The sequence below is a fragment of the Chenopodium quinoa genome, unplaced genomic scaffold, assembly GCF_001683475.1.
Source record: "Chenopodium quinoa cultivar QQ74 unplaced genomic scaffold, ASM168347v1, whole genome shotgun sequence".
In the NCBI taxonomy this organism is placed as follows: Eukaryota; Viridiplantae; Streptophyta; class Magnoliopsida; order Caryophyllales; family Amaranthaceae; genus Chenopodium; species Chenopodium quinoa.
In genome coordinates this window covers 32077-59728 of record NW_018742881.1, presented here as the reverse complement: position 1 = coordinate 59728, position 27652 = coordinate 32077, and the positions used below count along the sequence as shown (strand labels likewise).

At 34.5% G+C, this 27652-nt stretch overlaps 1 protein-coding gene across 2 annotated transcripts; it reads left to right on the top strand.

The window, feature by feature from the left end:
* Positions 1-1507: 1507 nt before the first annotated feature.
* On the top strand, positions 1508-27652 carry LOC110726666 (glycine--tRNA ligase, chloroplastic/mitochondrial 2-like). 2 transcript variants are annotated; one of them, XM_021906137.1, is made up of 36 exons: positions 1509-2022; positions 2747-2797; positions 4800-4867; positions 6551-6632; positions 6750-6813; positions 7320-7375; positions 7552-7629; positions 8531-8605; positions 8683-8753; positions 9516-9632; positions 9725-9826; positions 10542-10668; positions 13281-13364; positions 13749-13835; positions 14584-14685; positions 15231-15294; positions 15690-15745; positions 15861-15932; positions 17248-17330; positions 18529-18577; positions 18832-18894; positions 18996-19085; positions 19190-19276; positions 20228-20299; positions 20396-20454; positions 21021-21114; positions 21675-21893; positions 22116-22210; positions 22303-22393; positions 22485-22589; positions 22893-22931; positions 24878-24967; positions 26011-26112; positions 26771-26852; positions 27147-27232; positions 27321-27652. In XM_021906137.1, the coding sequence occupies exons 1-36, from the start codon at positions 1774-1776 to the stop codon at positions 27417-27419; spliced, it is 3210 nt and encodes a 1069-aa protein (XP_021761829.1). In that variant the 5' UTR covers positions 1509-1773; the 3' UTR covers positions 27420-27652. The 2 variants fall into 2 exon arrangements, with proteins under 2 accessions (XP_021761830.1, XP_021761829.1); XM_021906138.1 differs by lacking the exons at positions 24878-24967; positions 26011-26112; positions 26771-26852; positions 27147-27232; positions 27321-27652 and adding an exon at positions 24085-24484 and having other exon boundaries at positions 1508-2022.

The window sequence follows — 27652 nt, the reverse complement described above, 5'->3', positions numbered from 1 at the left end:
TTTTGTGTATAGGTAATAAGTTTTTATTGGCATTGCGCGTTTTCTAAATTGTATATATTCATGGAAAAATTACGTGTGCGGTACACTACATAAATGAACCAGGTGAATTAATGAAAGAAAGTAAAAGGTAGCAAAAACAGAGAGCAAAAAAAAATTAATACAGCAAGAAAGCTAAATTAAGTAAAAATAATTTTTCTTATAAGTTTATGCACAATAAAACCTCACAAGATAAAGAAAAACTAAATAAATTAAAAATTTAATGGTGGATGATTCATGAAATATATCAATCTATTGTTGTTATATAGCTAGTTAGTCTAATTTCACATGTAATAAGGAAGTTATTGTTTAGGATGAGTTCCTCATACTATTGTCATACGTGCAATCAAGCAATTCAAATGTGTTGTTTGTTAGCCAAGTGTAGTGTTAGAAAAGTAATTTGTAACTAATTACCTAGATTGGAGTAATTTGTTTACAAAATTTAATATCCGTTGATTATGCAAATAAATTCTATTTTTTTTTCTTCTCATTATTTTAGAAAGAAAAAGAAATTGATATTTTGTTATTTTTATTTTTTTTGATTATATGAAATTTTTTTAAAAAATAATATCTTATTTTTCTAATATATATACTGAGAAAATGAATCATTTTTGCGAATTTAGGAATAATTTTTCAGCTAAAAATTGTCTTCGAAAAAATTCAGTCTCGATTAATATTTTGCTTATTAGCTTTCAAATAATAAGTTGAAGTAACGATTTTATACGTCATGTTGCACGTGATTACTAACTCATCTAGTCTTTTGCACGTGAGCCTATTAACATCAACGAAAGTAAAACAAAGATGGATGCATAAGTGAGTAAGGGTAATAAGAGTATTGTGTATTGCTTGAAAGAGAGGGGGTTTACAAGTTTGCTTGGATGGTTTACAAATGAGGGGGCTCTCTATTTATAGGGCTCCCAAGTACAGGCCTAGAGTGTTCCATTCTAGAGATTTCCTAATACGAAGAGTTTTTCGCAAATCTAGCCTGCGGATATGTACAAGAGTTCCTAGAATTTTTTAGAACCTTTCATACCGTTCTCGAACCTTGTTGTACATTCTTAACGTGTTCAGACCCTATAGTGGAAATCTAACTTCACCCTAATGTCCTTTGACCCAAAAATCGATCAACCCTTGAATTTTCATTTAACACGGCTAATAAATCTATTTTGTTTCTCACCTTTATCAACTTGTATTTTCCCCTTAAGATTGAGTTTTTTTTAAGGGTTTTGAATTAGATTGAAGATAAAAAAAAAGTATATATTTTTCGATTGATATACCGGATTAATTTTCTTTGCTTTGGACTCGAAGAGTCTGTTCTGTTCAGCTTAAATTCAACCACAATCAGTTCAGTAAATTAGAACACACTCTTCCTGCTCAAACTATTGGAACCCACAAACTCGAGGTAATCCGGCCAATGGAACAACCGGACAAGCGAATATTAACACATGTTACATATCATCCGGAATCCGGATGGATATGGGGCACTATGCAACCCGAGCCATTCCAAAACGTGGTACACCCTTTTCACACCTCTCCCTCGTTATCTCTCTTTCTCTCCTTCCCTAAAACCCAAAACTAGCCAAAACCCAGACTTTTATCCACAATTAAAAACCTTCAAAGAACTCAAACTCTATTTCAATGGCGGAAAATCATACCCATTAACAGAAAAATCAAATCTTAATCTCAACTAATCTCTTTCATTTACTGTAAATTCCTCAAACAAATTACAAGTAACAAATGGGGATCCTCACACTCCCATTAGTAATCTCAGTCCTTAAACCCCATAACTATAAACCCCAGAATTTCTCTTTCATTCTTCACCCAACTCGCCATTTTTGCTTTAAGCCCCATAATCGTCGCTTTTTTGCGTCGTCAAGTTCCGCCGCTTCCACTTTGCAGCATAATTTTTCCGACAATGGTGACCCCAGTTCAGCTCCTTGTACTGCCTCTGTGCCCACTTTCCAACAAGCTATTCAGCGTCTTCAGGTTTATATCAAATTCTCTTCCCTTTGACTTTTGGATCAAATTTGGTATCTTAGACCTTTAATTCTTGCCATTATGTATTTTTCTTAATTTTATGACTTAGTTCTTGCTAGATTTATTGCAATGTATGATATTCAATTCATTAATTTAATGATATTATGTTTAAAAGAGTATGAAAGTCAAACAAGAAGCTCATTTGATATGGAGGGGGAGTAGTTTACTAGTATGCAAGTAATGGTTTTTGGTACCCAAGAGATGACATTGAATTCGATATGGGATACATATGCATTTTACTTATGCATTTTACTTAATCAAACAATTGAAAGTGAGAATTGAGAAATAACTATGCAATTTTTTCTCTTGTCCAAATTATAGTTGAACAATGGCAACTGCTTCAGTTCTAGCTGTTATCTAGAGACAGTATTGTGTCCCATTCTATTGAGTATTTCATCTCCTTGAATAACTGTAGTAGTTTAACATTTAAGTCTTCTTCTAAGCATTATCGTACCAAAAGTCTTAATACACCTCATCCCATGGGTTTGACATCAAAATTAGCGTTTGTGCTTTTATCTTTTGGGGTTAAGTAGTTATATAAAACAAATAATGATCTGATCATAGGGTGTATAACTGTATGTTGCTCCGTCCGGATTGGACATTGAATTCTGTTCATATATGACCGATTGACCGGTAATCGTCTCATATCTTTTTGTTTTTTGGGTATCTGCAGGAGTATTGGGCCTCTGTAGGGTGTGCAGTTATGCAATGCAGCAACACTGAGGTGATCTTAATTTGTTGTACAAAAGCAGATTCCTTCTGCGGTTTGCACCTTCTTTGTTTAATACCTATTGTTTGGGTGTCCCACTTGATATGGATTCACGATCGATGTAACTTGTTCTCCCTGTGATGAATTTTATAAAGTTTGATAGACATGCTACTTTCAAATTGTATATAGAAATAAAGTAATAAACAATTATACATTCTATGGTACTTTTATTTTTAAAGGTTTGTAGCTTATGAAAGCTTTATTTTATTTGGGCAAGTCAGTGCAGCATTTGTATACTTAATTCACCACCACCAACATGCGGTTTACATTCCAGATTATGTTGCTAGTAGCTTTACCTTTGATGTTCAGGTGCTGCACGAGGAGTGATATTGTCAATGTAGATCTGTTGCTTATTATTTATTATGTTTAAAATACAAAGTGTTATTGATTGAGCGAGCTATGCTAAATTTTCCTGTTTGAGGTGGCGGTTCATACTGGGTCTAGGGGTGCTTGTTGGCTCTTCACTAGCACGTGACTTGGTTGCACCAACTTTTATGTCCATGTCTTACCTTCACATTACTATACTAAGGAAACTCTTAACATGTATACTATTCATGTGGTTGACCCTTGCCCCATCCCCCAAGGTGGGTGATCTTTCAACCCTTGCAATTTCTCCTGATTCGCCTCTTTGTTTCTTTTCCTCTTCCTCTTCCCCCCTCCTTTTTGTGTGTGTGTTAAAAGTGGATACCCTTAGCCTTTGGTATATCGAGTAATTTTCATTAACATCATTTACTCCACTTTCTAAATGATCTCTACACATGTTTGGATGAGTTAAAGCTGTGTGCAATACATTTGGATCAACACTACCACATTGGGTTGGTTGTTGCTGTTAAAGCATTATATAAGGAAAATGAGAAGTGGTGGGCCATAAATAGCCTGAAATTAGAATGACTCTTAATATTTTTCTTGGGATTTCTCGTAATTTACTATGGGTTTGCCAAGCAACGAGATATTAAGTTACTAGTGGGTATTTTTATGGGTTATGAGATGTTGGCTACAGGATTTTAGTAGGCTTCATGTCCGTCTTTGGTGTATTACATTACAGGAGATGGAGTTGTTTGGTGAACATAAGTGTTTGAATAAGGGACTTGAGATGGACTTGTTCAATGGACATGGAAATATCAATGAGCTTCTTATATTGCAAGATATCCCAATGGCTTGAGTGGTGGAAGTTCCTTTGATTTTTAATTTTTTTCCCCCCTTGTTGAGAGCATTTGCTTCTCTTCGCACTCTATAACTGGGTTCCTCTAGCAAATTAAGTGGGTCTTTTACTGCTTTTCTTGAGGCTTATGTAATGGAGATTTATGTTCACCAATACTATTTTAGTGGTGAAGTCTTTTAACAATATGGTGTAAAAAGTAGCAAGTATGGACTCCATAAATGGCTTTCGAGCTGGCTGTGTCCGCTTACTTCATATAGTTGTTTATGATCTACTTTTAGTGGATGATATTTTGATCCTCAACATATCCCGTGAGTGTAATTTGGGCTTCTTGTGATGCCGTCTCTTACTAGATTGAATAATGGCTAGTTTGTAATTAAAATTTGAGAATATTATATTGATTCAAGCTAGCAATGCCCTAAATATGAAGGATTTGGCCAAGTTCTTTGGGTGTGGATTGCTATCTCCTGCTTGCATTTTATTCTTCATCTAGTGGACAAGCTTTTATAAATTACGTATGTCATTTGTTTGTGTGGTTTTGCACTTGTGCATGTTATGGATTAGGAAATTTCAACAGAATTCTAGTTCATCTATATGCAGACATGGTAGTTTATAGCTAGTCCTATTAAAAACTTACCTGCGCTTTTATTTGTGAACCTTGATTGCTGTTTGCTCAAATGAGAGCAAGATTAATTGTAAATTGCTGGTGTAAGGTTTCCTCTTTTCCTTTGCTTAATGATGTTGCACTGTTTCTATAATGCCTTTGAGATACATCTTTGAGATTCTTGTATTTCTCAGGTCGGAGCTGGGACGATGAATCCCCTGACATATCTGAGGGTCCTTGGTCCAGAGCCATGGAATGTTGCGTAAGTTAACTCCAAAAATTTTAATAACTATATTTCTATTTTTTCTGGTTTAATTTCGGGCTTAGGTGGTACGAAGTGTGCTATCATTTTCTATTTTCTACTTATGTTTTTAGTTCCTTTTCCTTCCATTATTCTGGGATATACAATTTGCATCTTAAACAAGCTTTATGCTAGAAGGTGAATATGTTCTTCTCTTTGCTGAATGAATACGTAACTCATGCTACTACAGTAGAAGTCGTATGTGTTTTGCACGCCTTACAGCTGAAGTAGTTTTGGTTGTCTTAATAATGGCTTAGTGCATCTACTATGTTTGCTAGAATCTGTAAATTAGATTCTTTACTAGCTGAAACCCCAAAGATCAAGGTTCTTGGTTTATGGTTGGAGTTTGAATATATTATTCACAAGAGACAAAGTCCACCGAGGATCATATACTTGAAATCATTTAATTTATGTTAGGATTATGTTTATATTTCTTTTTCTTAGTTTATGTGCTTAGGAGTTAGGGATACCTGTCCATCTTCTCAATTTACCTATTCCCTCTATCTGGGGGGTAGGGGAGGGGGCAGGTGGCTAAGCATTGAGGACATAAATGAGGGTTTGTGGGTCATTGGGCTATAGGTGTGGAGGTTAAAAGTTTTTTTGAAGTATTTTGCCTATTGGCAGTAAAAGAATTACAAATGTGAACATGTAGCATTGTCAATAACTCAATATGATTGGCAAAACTTATGTGACCTATATTACATTATTACCTGATCCGAGCTCAACATGGGCTATCTAACACAAAATTAACCCGACCTGAACCAAAATAAAATATGGCTGTATTTAATATGTATCCCATATTAGCTAAATGGTAATAGACAATATAGTCAGTTAGTCACTCAACCTAAATTGACCACACCAAAATTTGGTGTGAAGCGGGAATAGATAAGGAGTCAGCTCTTAAACTAAGTCTTGGTGCAGTTTGCTTAAATTCACATTTGTTGGAGCTTATAGCATAATTGGGGTTAGAAAGCGTGGGTAAAGGCTGTTGCAGTTGAACCTTGCTCTTGTTGGAAGTTGACTATGGACTAGATACACTCATACACTTGTTATAGGGTACCTGCTGATTATACGTCCTGGAAGAAATCTCTTAAGAATCTGAGTGCTTGCCCTACTTTGGTACTGTGGTAGAAAGGAATAGCATATCTTCTGATCACGACTTTCTTGGAATAGGGTTGAATTCTTTGCTTCATTTTGGTGCAATCCTATCCATAATAAAACATATGATAGTTTTAATTAATATATTTCATTCAGAACTGCTCACCTATTGTGGTAATGTCTTTCTAGCGAATAAAAAAAATAAAATTTCTACTCTTATGTAGAGAAAATTATGAATTAAATGGTTGCAATAGTTGATTGGATATATGTTTGCGGTGGTGACCTTCTGTACTGAATGTTGGTGTCAATAAATTGAAGAGGGTGAATTTCTTCAGACTTATCAGTTGCTGATGACATAACTTTTTTCACAATTAACATCTTCTTGTAAGGATTGTATTAAGATAAGTTCATGACCTAAAGAGGCTTATCTTGCATTTATCATGGCATCCAGCCTTTAACTCTGGGGTTGTAGTTGTTTCTGTTTTTCTATTGAATATCACTGTTATGTAGGTTGCTCTAACATTGACACAAATTTCCTTTGGAAAGTTATGTAGAGCCTAGCATCCGGCCTGATGATAGTCGCTATGGGGAGAATCCAAACCGTCTTCAACGCCATACCCAATTTCAGGTAGAGCTGTTATTTTTAATGTATCCAAACCAGAAAAAAAAAAAAAACTGAAGTTTGAAAATACTCTGTTGCTTCCTCTGGTTATCAAGTATACTCTTATTTGGATTCTGATCTCAGGTTATATTGAAACCGGATCCTGGAAATTCTCAAGATCTCTTCATTCGGAGCCTATCTGCTTTAGGTATCAATTTTCTTTTGTATCTCTTTCTGTACTTGATTGTTATCTACTGAACTAACATCATGCACGTGTGAGGTAAGCTAGAGCTTGAAAAAGGTCCTTAATTCATCTTTTATAGTATTTTTGTATAAGAACCAGGCTGAGATGATGGTGTCCTCTTTGGCTCCATTATACAATCTCATCAAAAGATTAACAAAAAAAAAAAAATGTTCTACTTCATTCTTATTAAAACTATTTCATCCTTATATCCTTGCCACATATACTAATGAGATTGAACACTTGAACCTAAATCAACCTAGATAAACCCAAGATGATTATCAAAGGCACAAAGGAAGTGTGACACTTACCTTCTGATTGTTGATATATAGTGAACATTAACATAGGACATATGATGTTAAGGTTTTTTGTTGTTGTATTGGTGCTCATTTAGATTTCCATTGTTCCATCTCAGTTTTAGTAATTCTTGTGCATCATTTCAGGTGTTAATATTTTGTTGGTGCATATTTCAGGTGTTAATGTCAATGATCATGATATACGTTTTGTGGAGGACAACTGGGAAAGTCCGGTAATTTTTTCCTTTCACTGGTGGACCTAGCCCTACCCTTACTTTGGAGATAATCTTGTCATATTTTAATGGCTTAACTCTTGTACTTGCTAGGTGAATTGTGAAGTTCTCAAGTCTGCATTTATGTCTCTTATGCATACTCACTGTTGTTTTTGTTTGATACTGCTTGTTTTCAGGTCCTTGGTGCATGGGGATTGGGTTGGGAAGTTTGGATGGATGGGATGGAGATCACTCAATTCACATACTTCCAGCAGGTTATAATTCTTCCTTGTTTCCTTATGAGAAGGATTTTCTGTGCATATTTTTTGAAATGAATATGCATATTTATGAACATAATGTGACGTGTACATTATTGAATTCAATCTGCAACTATTTATTTCATCAAATTTATGTACATACAGAATGTTCATTTGTGTTTCATATTAGAAATCAGAAGTATTTTCAGTTCAAAAAAAATATATACACATTCAGTACTAAATAATGCTCATTCAACTGAAAAAAGTTGCACACCTATCCTTCTCTTTGAGGAACATCTCGTTATCTCATTAATATACATACACTCTCTCTGTACCTCAATGCTCTACTCACGTTCCGTTTTGAGGTGGTTCATAATGTTCTACTCACTTCTACTTTGTTCTATCTTTATCAAACACCTTATACCATATTATCCCCTTTTCCCACAATTTTTACGCGTTTCCCTCTACTTGATCCACCACGACCTTTTTACTACATCTCTCGTACTTAATCCTCCTTTTCCTTACACCCACTCCCCTTTTTCAAGCTTGTTTATTTAATGAACTTGTTTCATAATGAACTTTTGATTTGGAAATGGTTATTTAAAGCTTGTTTTTACAGACTGATCATGAAGTCTTGTCCTCAATATCTAGTTTATTCTTGCAACAGTCAACAGAAATACAAATTAGTTATTTGAAACCAAATGTCATTTCAATATTAATGGTCTTAAAGAAAGGCTTCCTTCAATCATGTTGTCTTTACCATTTCAATATCAAATTAGTTTATACTTCAAGTATATCTGAGTACTTGTCCTCTACCATATGATAGTTTTCGCTCTCAATTCTCTTTTAAATAAAAAGATGGCTACCTCCATATTTTGATATCAGTTTGTCTCATGTTGTTTGTCTCAATTTTGTTCAGGCTGGAGGTCTTCCATTGTTGCCAGTGTCTGTTGAAATCACTTATGGCCTAGAGCGAATTCTCATGCTGCTACAGGTCTGTGTTTCTAGGTGTATACTTCCACATTCCCACTCTATATGTTTCTGCTGAAAATTTTCCACCACTGTTTGCAGGAAGTTGATCATTTCAAGAAAATACAGTATGCAGACGGGATCACATATGGAGAATTGTTTTCAGAGAATGAGTAAATAATTCACCCCAGTTAACTTTTATTTGTAAAATTGCTAACAGATCCCGTGCCTCATGTCCAGTCTTATTTGTGTTCAAAATCACATGGTGTTGCTTAGTATAGTTCACTTACTAATCTTTCCTATTCCATTCTATTTATCACATAAATCAGTGTTTCTATTTTAAAATACCAATGCGAGATAATTTGTTAGTTTTACTTACCAATGCATGTAATAGAAATTCATTATATGTATGCATATCCTTGAAAGGAAATCATTAAGGAATGGAGGGAGCGGTATATGTAGGTTTTTGAGCTGTGAAACTTGTGCTTTATTATCATCAAGGTTTTTCATAACAAACTGTATTCTTATTGTTATCAAGTATTATTTAACTCCTTTAATAAATGGTTGCTATTATGATTACTGTTGTGTTTATAGGTGTTGATATAACATTAGCACCACCACCATTCATAGGGGACATTGTCGTTGGTAGGGACTATAGTGGCTATGATGTATTTAGCTTTGTCAATAATAAAGCCTTGCCTCCTATAATAACTCTACCAATTTTGTTGATTATGTGATAATTCATCACATTTGTGCACCTTCACTTTCATAAATTCCGTTGATAGATTCTAACCTTCACTACCATAGTAGCCTTCTAAGTTATGTAATCAATTGGTTTTTTTTTTTTTTTTTTGTGGTATTTCTCTTCTATCTTATATAGTTATATATTTGACCTATTCTGTTTATTTTTGCTTGAATGGGATGTTTACTTTTAGGAAGGAGATGAGTGCTTATTATCTTGAGCATGCCACTGTCGACCATATTCAGAAACATTTTGATTTTTTTGAGAAGGAAGCTCGCCATCTACTTGAATTGGGCCTTCCTATCCCTGCGTATGTTCCATAACCTCTACTATGTATAAATATTTCGTAATTCTGGACAAAGAATATGGTCAGCAAAATTAACATGCCTATAAATGTGCTAGGTATGATCAGCTTCTGAAGACATCTCATGCTTTCAATATCTTAGATTCTAGGGGCTTTGTAGGTGTAACTGAACGTGCTCGTTACTTTGGTCGAATGCGTAGGTGAGTAAACTTCTGTTATTATTTCCTAGCCGTGCTTTACTTGTACCAGATCATGTTCAGTGGTCAAGTATCTTTCATGTCTAATACAGTATATTTTATTCAAACATTGTGCTCCTTTTTCAAAGGTGTTAGTATAATACTTTTATCTTATACCAAAATAATAATGAAGTAATAACAGTGGGGAAATGTAACTTAGGTCTCCTATCTTTATTCGTCCCAAAATCTAGTGTTTCTGCAAGTTTTTTGTTTTAGCTTTTATCTCCCTTTCTTTTCTTTAAAGAGTAATGAATGAAAGCCTTTGAAATTGCTGCTAACTGGTATTGATGTTTCCCATCACATGACTATAGTTTATAGTAGTCAGTAATGAAGTGTTTTCCACTTTCTGTATGAAAGTCAAATTAGAGACCTGTCTTCCAATTACTCTAAGGCTAATGTCATCTTAAGCTGAAGATCCTCTTTTTTCATGCACTTGTCTCCAGTCATTAATTTTAAAACTAGTGCTTTTAGTATGAAGGCTGCATGCTACTGCCCTCACCCCCCTTATCTTCGATTCTTGTTTACTGCGTTATTGTTTTAGTGGTGAACTGAAGAATAATATCTAACTGCCATTAAGGGTTGTCAGTATATTATATTTCAAATAGCTATCATATAATATTGCTATTGTTTCGGTGGTGTACTCACACTAATTTCATCTTTATTATTGGCAATGCATCAGTTTAGCTCGTGAATGTGCTCAGCTGTGGCTGAAGACACGAGAGTCTCTTGGTCATCCTCTAGGCATTTCTGCTGAGCTTGGCCCTATAACTTGTCCGAGTGAGGTCATCCAGTCTGCAGTAGAAAAGGTAGATAGCCAAATACGTATTACTGATCATGTCAATGCACATGGGGAAAGTGGAAAATTCTGGTTCTTGTTCACTGCAATTCTTCTTTTTCTTGGCCTTATTTGGTAGCCTAATATGTATTACTGATCATGTCAATGCACAAGGGGAAAGTGATCATCTGCTCGTAGCTGGCATAAATTGCATGCAGTGATGCACCATTTAAATTATCGTGTCAAGTTCTTATGTATTGCAACTTTGCAAGTATGTCATGTTTATATATGTTTTGTTATATATTTCACTTGTGCAACATTACTATTGTGTTTGTAGAATGTAAATCACTCTATTGTGCATAGCAAAATGTCGGATCTATAAATCTGGATTACTATTTATTAATGTGATTTTCTCTTGTCTTTGTAGAAGCATGAACTGTTTGTTTGTTATCTGTCTGCATTTGAGTAGGCTGGATGCTTTTCTCTCTTTTAATATATAGTGTGAGTTTGTTGAGAGGACTTGGGTATCTTCCATGATTAGTCTTCTCATTCTTTTAATTTTGGTCTGGGTTTGTTGACTAGATATTTCTTGCTGTACAGCAATTAGCCTGGTTAGGTAAGCTTTATTTATGGACTGTGAAATATGATTAGCCTGGTTGTGATTCTGTCTGCTGGGATGGTTTTTGATTATCTTTCTTGTAGCTTTAAATCTTTTATGGACGTGTTGCCTTTGGTGGCCCTTTCTCTTAACTACGTTATTTATTTTTCAGTACATAAGAAATAGTAATACTTTCCCTGTTCTCATTTCTGATACATGCTAACGTTGTCACTCAATTTTAGATCTCTAAGTGGCCCTAGTCTTCTATCTTTTTAACTAATGAATAGTTTTTTAAGGTTTAAAACAAAGAAATCTTTGGGATGGAAAAGAGTAATTGGACTGGTACGGTGCATGTAGAATTTTTGGGGCATTCTGAAGGGATCATGTAAAAGGCTGTTCAACATTGATTGTTTCAAGTGGAAAAGGAACATGTGATTTTCTTTTTAGTTACCTTTGTAAAGAAGATTATGGGAAATACTAATTAGTAATATGCATTTATTGAAAGAAAGGATAGTATAAGATAATTTTTTTCCCCTTGTTTAGTGCTTCTCATCAAAGCTGCTCTTGTCACATTCACTCTTGTCTGTGCCAGCTCATAGATAAATTTTGGGAGCTGGAGTTTAGATATCGTATGGAGCTATGGAAGAATAACATGGCTTACTTTTAAAATTAGTGGAATGGGGTACATCTATTGTTATGCCTCTATGATCCACATATAATGGAAAAAGACTTCAAATTATTCTTTAGATATTCAGCCTATTATATACTTGTAGTTGTAGACTTGTAGCTGTAGAGAGGTTAAACACTTAGGTTAACTACTACTCCAGTAATTTTTAGTTTTTACAATTGCTAATGTAGAATCTTTTTTACCACTTGGATATTTTAGGAGAACTTTTTTGTTACTTTACAAATTTTATACGTAGTTTGTTGAAGTTTCATTTATAATATTTTTAAGGAAATTGATAAACATAGCCCTTAGAGCTATATTTAAGAAGCTAAAAAGGAAAATATTGAGGAAAAAGTAACATTAATTACACCGATCTGCGAGTGATTTTGTCATGAATTTCCAACTTGATTCCATTTTAGGAAGTATATTAAATGCTTATATATAGCCCTAAGGGCTACATATATCATTACCCTATTTTTAAATACATGTATCAAGATTACCTAATTAAAATAAAGTAATTCAATTTAGATTATGAATTGAACTACTATTATGTACTCCATCCGTCCTTTTATTAGAGACCTATTTCTAATATTTATTACTTACGTAATAAAGAGAAATTGGTCTCTAATAAAAGGACAGAGGGAGTATTAACCTTTAGAAAATATTTTGTGCTTTATACGTAATGAAAAATATAATCGTGTTAGATTCATCACGATATGTGTTTTTAAAATATCATCCTTTTGTAATTTTTAATTATCGGTAATTAAAGATATTAATGGTTAATTATGTGCATTTGCAAACGTGACTAAAGAAACGTGTCAGCTAAAAAGAACGGAGGAAGTATAACTCAATGATATTATTTTAGTATGTATTTGATCAAATTAATGCGTAGTATTATTTTTTCCAGGCTGAAATATGAAGAGGAAAACAATTGACTTTTTTTTTTTTTAAAACGAAATTATATATGCATCTATGTTTTGTCGGGGTATAATTTTTACTTTATTGGTTAGGCCACCCCTTTGCAAAATTTTCTGGTTACGCCACTGCTGGTAATATATGTTGAAGTTGCTGTCATCTTAGAAGTGTCTTGTCTCTTGTTTTCCATCAAATGAATGAAGATGTCTGGAATTTCTATAATGATTCCATCATACTAATGTAGATTCAATGTAGCAAGCTTTTGCATTGCCTCTAGCAATGTGGGTGATAGTTGCTGTTCTGACTATTCATGCTCTGTGTTATTTACTGGTCTAGTTTCTTGTGAAATATTTAATTTGAAACCGATGTTATGACATAGATATCAATGCAAACTAAGGTGAATTGCTTCAAATTTCATTTTCCTAATTTCTAAATCAAATTCAAAATTCTAATTTTTAAATAGGTGTCTGTAGAGCCAAGGATGTTTGCCCTTGAAATTGGAACAGAAGAGTTGCCGTCACAAGATGTATCATATGCAACTCAGCAGGTTGGTTCATGCTCACTCTTTGATATACTCTCTGAACATCTATCATTACAGAAGAGCTGCCTGGCAACAAGGTACAAGATTGACAAGAATATTTAAATATGAAATCTGCTTGAATGTTAATTTCGTTAATCCTACCCTTACATTACCAAAAATTGAGAAATAAGACACTGATGTTGCAACCTAACATGCGAATTTGCCAGCATGTGATATCTTTTCTGGTCTTCATGCATGTGGGTGTATACATAGCGCTCTAATATTCTAAACTGATTTTTGTGTTGGGAGTTGGGACTATTAACACATTTGTTGTGGTCCTAACCTATGGCTCAGTGCCTCTATATTGTAGGGTAGGGCTTTGTGATTTTAATGATGTGTTGTTGTCTCCAGTTGAAAGATCTTATTGTGCAATTGCTGGAAAAGCAAAGATTGGGCCATCATGAAGTGCAAGCATTTGGTACACCTCGAAGATTGGTGGTATGGCTCTAAAAACTACTTTAGTTTTTTTTATTTTCTATTTTTTAAAATCTTATCTTCAAAATATCAACTATACGTCTCTGCCTGTTTCAAGCTACGCAAATTTGATAGGTTAATAAGTTAATATTGATGCGTGGAATCTGATTATTAGAACTCCTCTATAAATGCATATTTAGATTATAGAGACAGCTTTAAAGAAACATTTAAAGCCCGAATATAAGAGTTTGATTGATTTTTCCTAGCTACTTTCTAGCTGGGTGATAAATGGAGGATGGTGTTGGCAAATCTATCTTGAAGTTACCTCGAAGAAATTAATTCCTTAATGATAAGGGGATGGGACAACCTGACTATTATATTAGATGAAGGGAATTCTGCACAAAAGATACTTTGATTTCTGTAGTTGATTAAAGTTTGTATGATTTGGAATCCTAAATGACTTTAGAAAAAGTGAATGGCAAGATTCCTAGATGATCACAACACTAAGAATTATGCAATCTTATCAGAAATAAAAATCTTTGAACCGATGCAGATTTGTTGATTTGGTTTTAAGATCCTGTGTCCTATCTCTAGCATACTACATACGTGCAGTTTTCTTGTTTAGCTTCTCCTATTCTTATCCACCAAAAATTGATGTCAGAACTGAGAAGTGTAGTAGCTAAAGCTAACCCCCTCTCTCGCCTCCCCACAAAAAATAAATAATAAAGATTGAGAACAAAAGGTATTGAATCACCATGACTTGTTTTTGCAGGTTTGCATTGATGGCTTGTGTGCCAGGCAAGCTGAAAATGAGGTTGAGGTTCGAGGACCCCCAGCTTCTAAGGCATTTGATAGCCAAGGGAATCCAACAAAGGTATCCATATTGGCCATATCTAACAGTCCTTTAGTCGTAGTCTTTGAGTTTGGTTGATTATATTTTATCAACTGAAGCTGTGAGCTGGTAGTCTAGTTTATATACTTAACTTCTTGCTAGGGGAACCTACATTTACTGGCTGAACAAAATCTCAATTGACAAGTTGAATATCAATTTGGCTCAGGTATTTATAACCTTAAACCAACAATCCCTAACATACTTTATGTACACCATAAACACACAGAGTCAAGCATATAAATTAAGCTCTCAAATTCAGAGTTTGTTCAACTTCATTGTTTAATTACTTGATGTACTCTATTTAAAGCATGCTTCTTCATCGGCTCAATGAATAAAAGTTGCATATGATGCACTAAATTATGCCTTTAGTATGATACTCTGTTAACAGCTCTTCATACTTGACTTTAAACTTTATATAGAACGTGGAGCCAATACTATTGTGACATATGATTCATTTTCTTTTACCTTTCTTTTATGTATTGATTAAATTCTTGCACTCATTTAATGCTTGGGTTACTTGTTTGCAGGCTGTTGAGGGTTTCTGTCGTAGATATAATACTTCTCTGGACTCTATATACAAAAAAGTAGATGGTAATTTTGGTCTTTAGATTGTTGATATGTATGGATCTTTTTCTTTTTTTAATTTCTAATAGATATTTGCATGTTTAGCTTGTTTAATGAATAAATGATATAATGTAGATAGTTCCATTTCATTCCCCAACTGTTTTCTGGAAGAGCTGTTCTATATCTGTACATTGCTAAATGAGACGAGGGCATGTTGTTATGATCTATGACATCTTCCTCCCTTCTCAAAGAAATGAAATGAAAGTATTGCAGTCCTAACTCGTCCCATTTAAAGCTGTGACCATTCAAGTATTCAACACCTTTCATGCACAGTGATAATATATTCTGATGCAACTTCTATAAATGGCTCTTTTTGAAGCTTCTTGCATAATGGTCCTGATCATATGTTTTTCTAACTTCAGGTAAGACTCAGTATATATACGCTCGTGTCACGGAGCCCTCCAGATTTGCTTTGGAGGTTTGACTTTAGCTTCCTGACTGATCTTTTTCTTTCAATTTATTTGTACGAAGTATATTATTTCTTAAGTACAGCGGTCTGCTCGGAAAACTAATCTGACTATTCTGGTCACTAGGTTTTAGCTGAAGGTCTCCCCGGAACCATTGCCAAATTATCGTTCCCCAAATCTATGCGTTGGAATTCTCAGGTTTTTGTTTCCCAGGGTACTCTTAAACCATTTTGTAGTGTCATTTTTTATTACCTGGCAATGTTTTTGTGTAACTCTTGGCTGTCACAGTACGCAAAATTATCAAGAAATATGTTGTGCTGACAGCTATAATTTATTTGGAATTCAACTGACTCCTAGGTGCTGAAGCATTAGGAGTTGTAGTTAAATGTTATTTAGAAACAAAAAAAGTCAATTGAGATCTAGAGAGAAAGGTTGATGTTATGAGAGAGGATAACAGAAGGTGTAAAAATGTTAGGGTATGTAGGGAGTATGCATATATGAACTTTCAGGAAAAAAAATTACCCCATGGTTTGCTAATTCAATATTTCTGTTTCCAAAAGAATTAGTGGTTTTGGTTGCTGACTAAATGCTGTGAATATTTCTGAAACATAATTATGGTCTCCATAATCTGTTTATGTATTTGTAAATATGTGTCAGTTTACTATGAAGTGTATGGACTATGTACCCTAGAACTTTGGGAATATAGGATTTTCCATGGTTTGAGAATCTAAAATTTCACTTAATGCATCTAAAGCTTACCAGTCTTATGTATTAGTGTTGAGCTAAGTACTATTAGTCTGTATTTATTTAGAAAAAGTAGCCGTGAATGTAGTATATGGTTTTGAACCTGCTTAGGAATCCACTTCAGCTCTTTATAGTATCTTGCTACTGTAACATTGTATGTATTGATGAGGCATCAAGCGATTAAGTCGGTGCTGTAGCAGTCTGGTCTGATGTGGATGGGGTAAAAACAGTTGCCCTATGGCTCCAACCATATTGGACCTCTTCTCTTTTACTGCTTTAATTAAACTATGAAAATCTATTGTTACTTATCTAAACTTAGATGTCCTGATCGGAAATTACTTTTGTTGATAAAATTGATTATTATAGAACAAAACTAAAATTCTCTGATCTACACTCATTTATTAGTATACAATAGATTTTCACATCTAATACTTTTTTTCTTTTATTTGTATACATTATATATTCACATCCAAAAAATCCTTACCTCCCAATCAAAGGTTAAGAGTCTCTGGTGGTGCAAAGAATTGGCTTTTCTTTACCTCTGCTGACTGCTGAAATACATTATGTTTTTTCCTTGCTATGGACTGGCAATGCTATTAATGCTGTGACCAAACATATGTTTGATTATGATGTCTTTTCCATTGATATATCATGTATTACCAACTATATTGATACATGCTGAAATTATCATATTTTGATAATTACAAAAATATATAAACTACGTATATATGGTTGTGAGCTGAGCAGATTTTTCTATATATGCTTTTAGGTTTTGTTCAGTAGGCCTATTCGTTGGATTATGGCTCTTCATGGTGATGTTATCATTCCATTTACATTTGCTGGAGTTTCCAGGTAATTAAAGTAATTTTTGCTACAATGTTGCCTTCGCCTATTTTCTGCAGATGTTGCAGCATTGCTCATCTAGATGTTTACTTCTGTCCCTTTTTGGCCCTCCATACGCATGTGATCCTTTTTAGACTTGTAATTGTACCCTTCAAAGGAACTATATTTGTAATTCATGATTTTTTTAGAGAAAAGTTAGTCTATTAAACAAGGGTTTTTGCAGTGAATAGGGCTCTATAAAGCTTTCTCTTATTTCCTTTTCTGATGGGTATTGGGGGTCTTTTATTTTTCCTAATGTTATGCCTTCTCCTCATTTTCAGTTCATTAATTCATTATAAATTCAACTTGATTTCTAAGTAAGTATGAGACGGCGGCAATGGGAGGGAGAATTAGTTTGTTGGCACATTTTTTCCTAACCTGACTATTTGTTTGTTCCAAATTCTCTTAAGTGCTACCTAATTCATTAGTGAGATTTAGAACAGGTTTGCAATTTGCTACCTAATATGTTTAATTGGGCCAAGAATTACTAAACTAACTAGTATAGTTTGCCTTTTTCGTTTTGCATTTCGCATGGGGTGGGATGGTGAATTTTTTTTTTTTTTTTTTTGGGGGGGGGGGGGGGGAGGGAGTTGGGGAAGTAGGTAACACTGGCTCTGACCTCTGTTATTAGAATTTTTCCCTTGAGCAGTTATTTGTCATAGGTTTTAGCTGATTAATACCTAAAGTATTGTGTATGATCAAATATATTTGTTACCGTTGGTGCTGCAATGTCCTGTGTTAGCTGGTATTGGCAATCTCATCATTTGTAGGAACAAGAGCTTCACATTGCAGTTATTTCTCAAGCGAATCATCATATTATCATCTGCATTTTGTTATGATTGTCATCTTTGCATAAGGTGATACACATGCTTAGCATTTTTTTGAGCTTAAAACCCTAGTTTGTTCAGACATTAGTTGAATGTTGTTTCTTTAAATTGAATGTTGTTTCTTTAAATGCATACTCCTACTCTTCTATGGTATGTCCTGAAAATTTTACTGTATAATTCTGACTCTTGTTTATTAGCAATCCGCCTCATGCCTACACATTAGCTGTGACATGCAAACTCTCTGGAAATTACTATAGTTTGCTTCAAAATTCTTGCTGTTGTTATTTGATCATTGTTAAATACTGTGATGTTTGATTCTGTTTTGAAAATTTTCTTTGCAGTGGAAATTTATCTTATGGTCTTCGTAATACACCTTTTGCAACTGTCAAGGTATGTACATGAATGTGGACATGTATGAGTTTGCAATTTTGAAAAAGTTACTAATTTTCTTCTCTTACAGTTACAATAGCCAAACACCTGCATGGTTAATATGGTGTGAAAAGAAATGAGTGTGTTTAGAATCTGACTCTGTTCTGTTAGGTCGTGGACAATTTACTCTGCAAGTCTTTTTTTATCATCTTGTTTGTTGTCCTTCAAACTTTGTTTTTACACAGGCAATGTATTTTGACTTGATATGTTTTCAGGTGGAAAGTGCAGAATCCTACACTGTTGTTATGAAGAATGCTGGCATATCTGTTGATATCGAGGTATTATATATAGATATGACATTTTGTTCCTCAAGAGTGTAGGTTTTCAAAAAGGGGGTGCTGGCTATTTTTGTTCAAGGATTAATTACTTTTGGTTACAGGAGCGTAAAAATGTGATAGTGGAGCATTCAACTGCTTTGGCTGATACTGTAAATGGACAAGTAATTATGCCTAATGGTTTATTGGACGAGGTACTTGACCCCTAATGCATTTTATAAGCATTGTCAATGCTTAGTCACATTATCTGTATGATCAATTATTAGATAGATGATTCTTCTTGGTTTGTCACATGTAGGTTGTAAATTTGATTGAAGCACCTACTCCATTACTGGGAAATTTTGATGAATCATTCCTAATGCTTCCAAAAGATCTACTAACAATGGTATGCTAGTTAGGCGTGAGGATGTCAATTTCTTTTTGTATATTTTGCATTAACATATCGTCATATCCTCACATCCAATGTTAATTACCTATATCCCAAATGTTTGATACTTAAATTTTTTTTAATGAATTTGAAGGATATATGGCTCTTAGGTCTCAAGTCATGGGCCCTTACGGATGAGTGAAACTATGAATTAATTTTTCCAAGGATACCCACACCTGTGAACGTAAAGCTACTTTTACACCTTTAAACTTAAAGGAAAATTTAAACGTAAAGGAAAATTTGTCGGACGGGACATGTATGTTCACTATTTTGTCTAGAAGGACTTTATATGTTTAAAGTGGTCTAAAAGGACCTTAAAAGTTTATTTTGTTTTTTGGGGGGACCTTGAGGTCGGAATCCGGCTATAATTGACTTTTTTTTTTCCGACGTTGACCTCTCACGTGACCTTAAAAAATACCCTCTTTTTTTTTCTTCCACGATTTTCCTCCAATTCCTTCTTCTCTCTCTTCTAATCCCCAAATGACACAAATCAAAATAAGGGAATTTGAGGGAAATCTTGGAAAAAAAGAAAAGGGGATCATTTTTTAAGGTCACATGAGAGGTCAACATCGGAGAAAAAAGTCAATTATTGCTGGAATCCGACCTCAAGGTCCCCCAAACAACAAAATCAACTTATAAGGTCCTTTTAGACCACTTTAAACATATAATGTCCTTCCAGACAAAATAGTGAACATATATGTCCTTTCTAGACAAATTTTCCATTTTAAAACAATAGCTCTACTAGGGCAGCCTGAAGCTGGCTGTCAAGATTTGATATAGTTATAAACTAGCATCTGTTTTTATTTTCATAATAGCTTTGATCTTGCTCTTGAAACCAAACTATTTTGGAATCTCTTAAAGAAGGGAGGTGAAACATGCCTTATCAGCTTCTGCCTTCCTATGATGCAGGTTATGCAGAAGCATCAGAAATACTTTGGAATTGCTGACAAGAGTGGTAGGTTGTTGCCATATTTTATTGCGGTGAGACTCATATTTGTATATCTGCTCTTTGTTTTGTTATGTGTTGCTGCATGTGATGGAATCCTGTGATTACTAGTTTTGTTGGGTTGGTTTCAGGTGGCAAATGGGGATATTAATGTGGATGTTGTGAGGAAAGGGAATGAGGCAGTGATCAGGTTTATAAGCTCCCTTGGATTTGTGCATACTAGATTTATCTGCTTTTCTGTCAGTGTTCTCTCTATAGACCTTGTTGTTTGCTACTGTTTGTACAGCATTTTAGATGGTTTTCATCTTCTTATTCATCCTCCTAGAATGTCCTATTCAGTAGTTTTCTTTTTGTCTTGTAGTCCTGCATTGCTGGTTTTCTAGCTCTCTAGATGTTTTTGCTCTTTGCTTGAGGAGTAGAAAAAATTGTTTTATTTTTGGTGCTGCAATGTAACAAAATTAGTGCAAGTTGGAAATATGAGCTTGAGAAAGAAAATAAGATGTTGTGGAGCATTTGTTTTTGTTAGTTTGTTAGCAATTTCTTGGGGTTGGGGTTTTTTTTTTTTTAATGAAGAATATCTTTGGAATAAGGTGACTAATTTCCTTAGGTGCTGATGGGTGTGAATAGCAAAAGTTTTTGGGCAACTTTTTGTTGTAGTGATTAAAGAATATGGACCTTTTTTAATCAAATTATTATTTCTCTACTGTATTGCTTGACTAATGTTTTCTTTTATCTGAAAATGTATATTTCCCACAGAGCACGTTATGAAGATGCAAAATTCTTCTACGAGACAGATTCCAGAAAGAAGTTATCGGAGTTTAGAGGTCAACTTAATGGCATTCTTTTCCAAGTAAGTTCATGTATTTTCCTTTTTTTTTTTTTTTTTTTAATATCATCTTTTATCTGGGTTCTTGAGCTCTAACCCCTGAAATGCTTTAGATTTGTATACAACCAAATCTAAATAGATTGAGTAAACATCTTTTCACCTTGCCACTGGCATTAGAAAATCCCATTTTGGACTGAACTTTGATTTTGATGTTCCACAAAACTAAGCTCATTTGCGAAAATTCTCAAAAAGGTGGTCTTGCAAATTAACTCCGCCTTTAATTTTCTGAGGGAGAATTTGCAGGACCATCTTATACTTTAGGAGCTTTGCAAAGAACCAACATATAATGTTTAAATCCGTAACTATCTTACCAAAGCTTGCTATTTCCCTTAAAAATTAACTTGATCAGAGCCAACCTTGTTAAAGCGCACTTCAAATGTGAGCATATTTTTGAGTTGCCAAAAACACTGGTGTTCCACTGTCCTGAGAAACAGTGAACAGTGGTTTGATGACTATTAATTTTCCCTTGTCTTTGAGTTTTTCATTTTGTTGCACTGATTCTCACTTTGATTTTGCCTATCCAGGAAAAGCTTGGAACCATGCTGGATAAAATGATGCGTGTAGAGATTATTGTTACCAAATTAGCCTCATCCATGGGTTTTCAATCGGAGCAACTACAGAATATACAGGAAGCTGCATCCCTTGCTATGTCAGATCTTTCTACTGCTGTTGTGACTGAGTTTACTTCGTTGGCAGGAATAATGGCTCGCCATTATGCTTACAGAGATGGATACTCTGAGCAGGTCTAACCTTTGACCTGCATCACTAAAATTTTCTAGTAGAATATGTAACTGGTTTGGGCCACTAATTTGTGATCTCCTTGAATTGGGGTATCTGTTTGTTGTTGTGCCATCTGTCTGCTGCGAGTGCTGCCTGTCTACACATTATCAATTTTGTTACCCAACATCCTCCCCTCCCCTAAATCCTTTTTTACCAAATTTTTAATGATCTAAATTATGTGACAGATTGCTGAGGCTTTATACGAGATTACACTCCCTAAGCATTCAGGAGATATATTGCCGAAAACGGATGCTGGAAATGTTCTAGCAATAGCCGACAGGTATTTAGCAAGTTAATTTGAGTTTAAAATGTTAAGACTTTTATGGCACTTTAGTTTGGCGGCATCTGTATTCTGTTGCTTTCATATTGCAGACTGGACAGCCTTGTTGGTTTATTTGGGGCGGGTTGTCAGCCTAGTTCCACAAATGATCCATTTGGTCTACGGAGAATTTCATATGGCCTGGTAAGAGATCTTTAAGTTCTTTGTTTTTCTTGAAGAGTGAAACAGTCACACCAAATTCAAGGTATCTCTTTCCCAACTTCTGTTGTGGCAGGTGCAATTATTGGTGGAAAATAATAAAGATTTAAACTTTCGACATTCTCTGGAGCTTGCTGCTGAGGTCCAACCTGTTAAAGTTGATAGCAGCACAATAGATGATGTAAGAGCTAATCATTTATGATCGAATTCTCTCTAGTGTCTAGGTGTTGACTATTTGGAGCTCTGTTTGTACACTCATGCATATGTGAAGGCTTTTTCTGTTCAAATGATGTTTAAAATTGACAGGGTAGGCCACTAGTATGTTTTCAATCTCATAGGCGATTCTTCTGAAAAGATCTTGTTTTATCTTCTCAATTTTATTGTAGTTTCATTCGTTAGTTGCCAGTTGCATCCTGTTCTCTCTATTAGTTTGAAAAAATTGTTAGAGAAAGCATGTGCATTAAGCTATCATTCATTTCTGCAGGTACAACAATTTGTAACACGGAGACTGGAGCAATATCTGGTGAGTATGCTGTGCCTATTTAATCAAAGCACAACTTTCCTAGTCTCTCTTTATGATTTTTCAGCATAAATTGGCTTTATAATTATATTGCCTTCTTTCTAAAGCAATATAACATCTTATTTGCAACATCCATGGGAATGTTGAAAAGTTATAAGCATGATGACTGCAACATGATTCTTCCTCCCAAAAGAAAAACATGCCTTTTCCAACCATCAAGTCTATGTAACATCTGGAAGATAATAGGTTCCTAGAAAGTCTCTCTGACTCTGGATTACTTTCAAGGTAAGCTCAAATAAATGAATTACCTATTCAAAATTTCACACCACACCAAGCCACATTATCCCCAAGCTTATTTAGATCAAGGTTAAAACCAGCTAGGCCATATTTAGCGCTTGTTTGGTTTGACATTGGATACTTGCATACTTCCTTGGAAATTTGTCACAGTATCCCCAAGCTTATTCCAATCAAGATTAATACCAGCTATAGGCCACATTTAGCGCTTGTTTGGTTTGATAATGGATAGTTGGATACTTCCTAGGAATTTTTAGTGCATGAGAAATGATTTTTCTAGAAATTGTTAAAAGTAGTTTGGTTGAATGTTGGGAGTTTCTACTTCCCATGGGAAACTCTACTATAGAACTTCCTTAGAAGATACACACTCCCAATTCCATATTAGTTTCAACCAAGCAATAGCTCGTATATCATTCTCTAGGAAATTTAAACTCATTTGTTGTGGCTTCATGTAATCTAGAGTAAGTACGATTTACTCGAAAACAAGTGGGATTCATAGTGTGGTATGTCTGCTTGCCAAATCATTTCTGTCTTTCTGATAGTCAATTTCAAGGTAGGGAATGACAATTACATTAGATTTTGGGAGGAAGTTTGGAGAGAGGATTAACTATTTTCGGTGTTTCACTCGATAATATAATCAGTCCACTGTACATGAAGCTCCTATTTGCATTCCACAGTCTAGCAATTATTAGGATCTCCATTTGTGGAAGAATCCTTATGATAGAGACATGATGTACTCACTGTAATTTTCAAGGATAGGATTCTGAAAATGATTTGGGGATAGATCAGGCATCATTGTATCAAGTCTTATTATGTTATGCCTTTTTTCACCACATCAGTACCCCCTTTTTCCTGTTCATAGATTGATTCGGAAGGCCAGCGCTCCTCGTAAGGTGAGAGCACTTGTGTGGACCTTGGCTAGTTGGCTTTGTGGAGAATCAATTCTAATGATATTCTCCAAAGAAGACCAAGAATGACTATTCGCCAGATATGGGTATGTTGTGTTGTGTCAATAGTCAGTTTGCTCATACGTCTTGTTCTTTGTGAGATGCAAGTGGTATTTGGAGGAGGCTTTTTGCTTTGCATGGTGAATACCTAGTTATCACACACACTGTTTTGGACATGCTGCAAGTCTAGTTTGTAGGTTTTGGAATGGCAAAAGAAAAGAATTTGTGGCAAAATGCTTTTAAGGTGGTTATGTGCCTATGTGGTGTTAATGGTCAAAATAGAATGCGCAGATTTTAAGAGGAACCACTTTAAGTGCTAATATTTTGTGGGATAACATAAGCTATATAGCTTCATTGTGGACTGGGGTTGTGAAAGTGTTCAACGTTGCTCAGTAGGGGAAATACATAATACAAATTTCAGAAGTTGCTCAGCAGGGAAATCTGTAATTTAATTTTCTGCTGTTACAAAGACAAGTTGTCCTCCATCCTTGTACTTTCTGCTTGTTGCTGATTTGTAAAAGATTTTTCTTCATTATAAATAAATATAAATAAAATTAACGATGAAATGATGTTAAAAAGTTGGGATGTCTCTTTACAAAATCAGTATGTCCAACTTCGTTAATGTATTTGGAATCTTGAATGGACATTCATAAATCTATAACTGAAATGCAATTGCTCTTGTCCATGTTGGTTGGAATATGGTGGCAGGTTGACAGGGGAATAAATTCAGAAGTTGTCCGGTCAGTTCTTATAGAGCGTGCAAATTGGCCATGTCTGGCAGCAAAATCAGCAGTAAAGGTGTGTTAGTGCTTTCTGAGATATAATCATTTTGATGTCTGAATAGTATGTTGCAAAATGCTATCCTTGTGCTCAGTGCCTCAAGTATGAGGGGCCAAACTAGTCTATTGAGTCAGCAATTGTTTGATTATTCTCGTTGTCCTTCATTTTACTTCTATATTTCAAGTATGACCTTCATATCTGATTAATTTTGAAGTGAAGTGGATTTTTGCATGCATGAGTAAGTCTGAATAAATTGTGACCTCGGGGTCTTAGAGCCTGTAGGATTCTTAGGCCCGCATATTCCACCCCCCCCCCCCCAACCAAAAAAAAAAAAAAAAAAACACATTGCCCAATTGCATATATTTTTCTTGATTTCATGTTCTTAAAGGATTTCTTTTTGCCTTGTGCTGCAGATAACCTTAAGATTAAAAAATCATGCATTTTGGATTTTTCTAATGATTGCCTGACGGGTGATCAAATTTCCTTCTGAGTGCAGTATTAATTGAAGGTCTAAAGAAATTCATAACCTTGTTAGGATTTAATACAGTTGATCTAAATGAAAAGTTACAAGTCTCAAGATAATATCTGTGTTAATCAGTCTAATATAGTCTAATAGTATATAATGAACCTGGCAACCAGCCTAAGGGGAGGGGTAGTTCTTAATATTATCTTGAAGAAGTTAAGACTTATAAATACTTAATATATAGAGATCAGTGAGAGTGTTCAACCACTCAAAAGTCTGGGATTGTAAATAAAATCATTGATGATCATATTGCATCTACAATTCTATATACAATCAACAATCATTTTCCAGTTAATAAGTTATAGTATTTCATTTTCTTCCTTTAATCTTCATGTTCCTTCTTTAATTTCTGTTAGACTATACAAGCTGTTTGTAGATTTTTTTATTGCTAAATGTTGCCATGATCTTTACCTTCCTGATTGCATGTACCTTGATCTTCTATCCCAGTGGGATAGATTATGGGTGGTTGTGGGTAATTTGGTATAATCTCTTCAATTATAAATTGCTGCCTTGTTCTAAGATAAAAGCCTTGTTTCAGATGGAAGCCTTGTTCAAAGAAGATCTCCTTCCAAAGGTTGTTGAAGCATATTCCCGGCCAACAAGAATTGTCCGAGGAAAGGACTTAAATGACAACACAGAGGTGTGCTTCTTAAACTAGCAGTCATCCCATGCAACAGAGAATTTTCTGTGATTATTAACTTTTTTTTTTTTGGACGCATGATATTAACTTTTAATTGTATGTAACTTTATGTATTCTCTTTCAATGCGGGGAAAGTGGGGGATGAAAACTTGCTGTTTGTTGAAGTTGAATGAACATGTTTTGTGCATCACCATCTGACATAAAATGCAACTAAAATCATTAGGAGAATCGTCTGAAAGGACCTTATCGATAACTTACTAGGTGTAATCAGAATCACATATGTGGTGCTATGGTCTGGTAAAAGTGATTGGCTGATGGTTATATCATGTCTTTTCTTGTTATTGAGTTCATCATATCTATATATAGTTGAATCCATGCGATCGTTTTTTATTTTTTTTATTTTGTTAGATGGACCACCTCAACCTTGAGTTGGTTCATCGAGCCTATGGGAAACAAACTGCTGTTTATAAACATGAATACTTGACAAGTTAAAACTGCACTTTTTAAAATAAATATAAAATTATATCAGTGTATATCTTAGTCTCACTATAAAAAAATATGACAAGAATTTATAGCTTGGTATTTATGTAATCTGTATTTGAGTAATAATAATAGTTTCCTTCTTGCTAAGAAATTGTTTATTGTGTTGAAATTCAAGGTGAACGAAGCTGTTTTTGAGACGAAGGAAGAGAGAGCTTTGTGGACTGCTTTCTTGTCAGTGAACAAACAAATTTATCATGGTATTCCAGTTTATATTTTCCCTTAGCATTTTTTTTTCATTCGATTACTTGATCATGATCATAAAAATTTTGATAATGCGATATACATCATATATATTTTATACATAAGTGTCATAGTCTAGACCCTTGTGATGTCAACACACACATACCCTCTTTCAGTTTTTGAGATGCACATGATCCTCCTAGATTTAATCCAGCAACATAAAATAATCCTAATCTCAAAAGACCCCAAAGTTCATGTTGTTTAGTAAAAATGCTTACAAGTTTATGTTTGATTCCTTTTGCCTTGAATAGGTATTGAAATCGACGAATTTGTAAATGCATCCTCGGAATTAGTACAGCCACTTGCTGATTTCTTCGATAATGTCTTCGTAATGGTGGTATGTACCTATTTTCATGTGATGAACGACGAACATCTATGCATGTAAACTTGAAAGATTTACATCAGCGTATAAATATCATTTGCAGGAAGAAGAACAGGTCAGGAATAATAGGCTTGCTCTTCTTAAAAAGATTGCAGACCTTCCAAGGGGAATTGCAGACCTCTCATCTTTGCCAGGATTTTGAGTAATTCAAACGTTTTTGAAATTTTTTTTAGCACAGAACTATAGACCGAGGTAATAAGCCTTGATAATGTACATCATCTTTCTTTTTCTAGATTTTTCTATTCATGAAACAACTCTTATTTAGAATTAAGTCATCTTAAATTAGTGTATCTTAAATTATTGTAGCATCTAATTATTTAACTGGTTGATTGATATTGCTCTACTTGATGAAATAAGATCCATTTGCTTCCACTA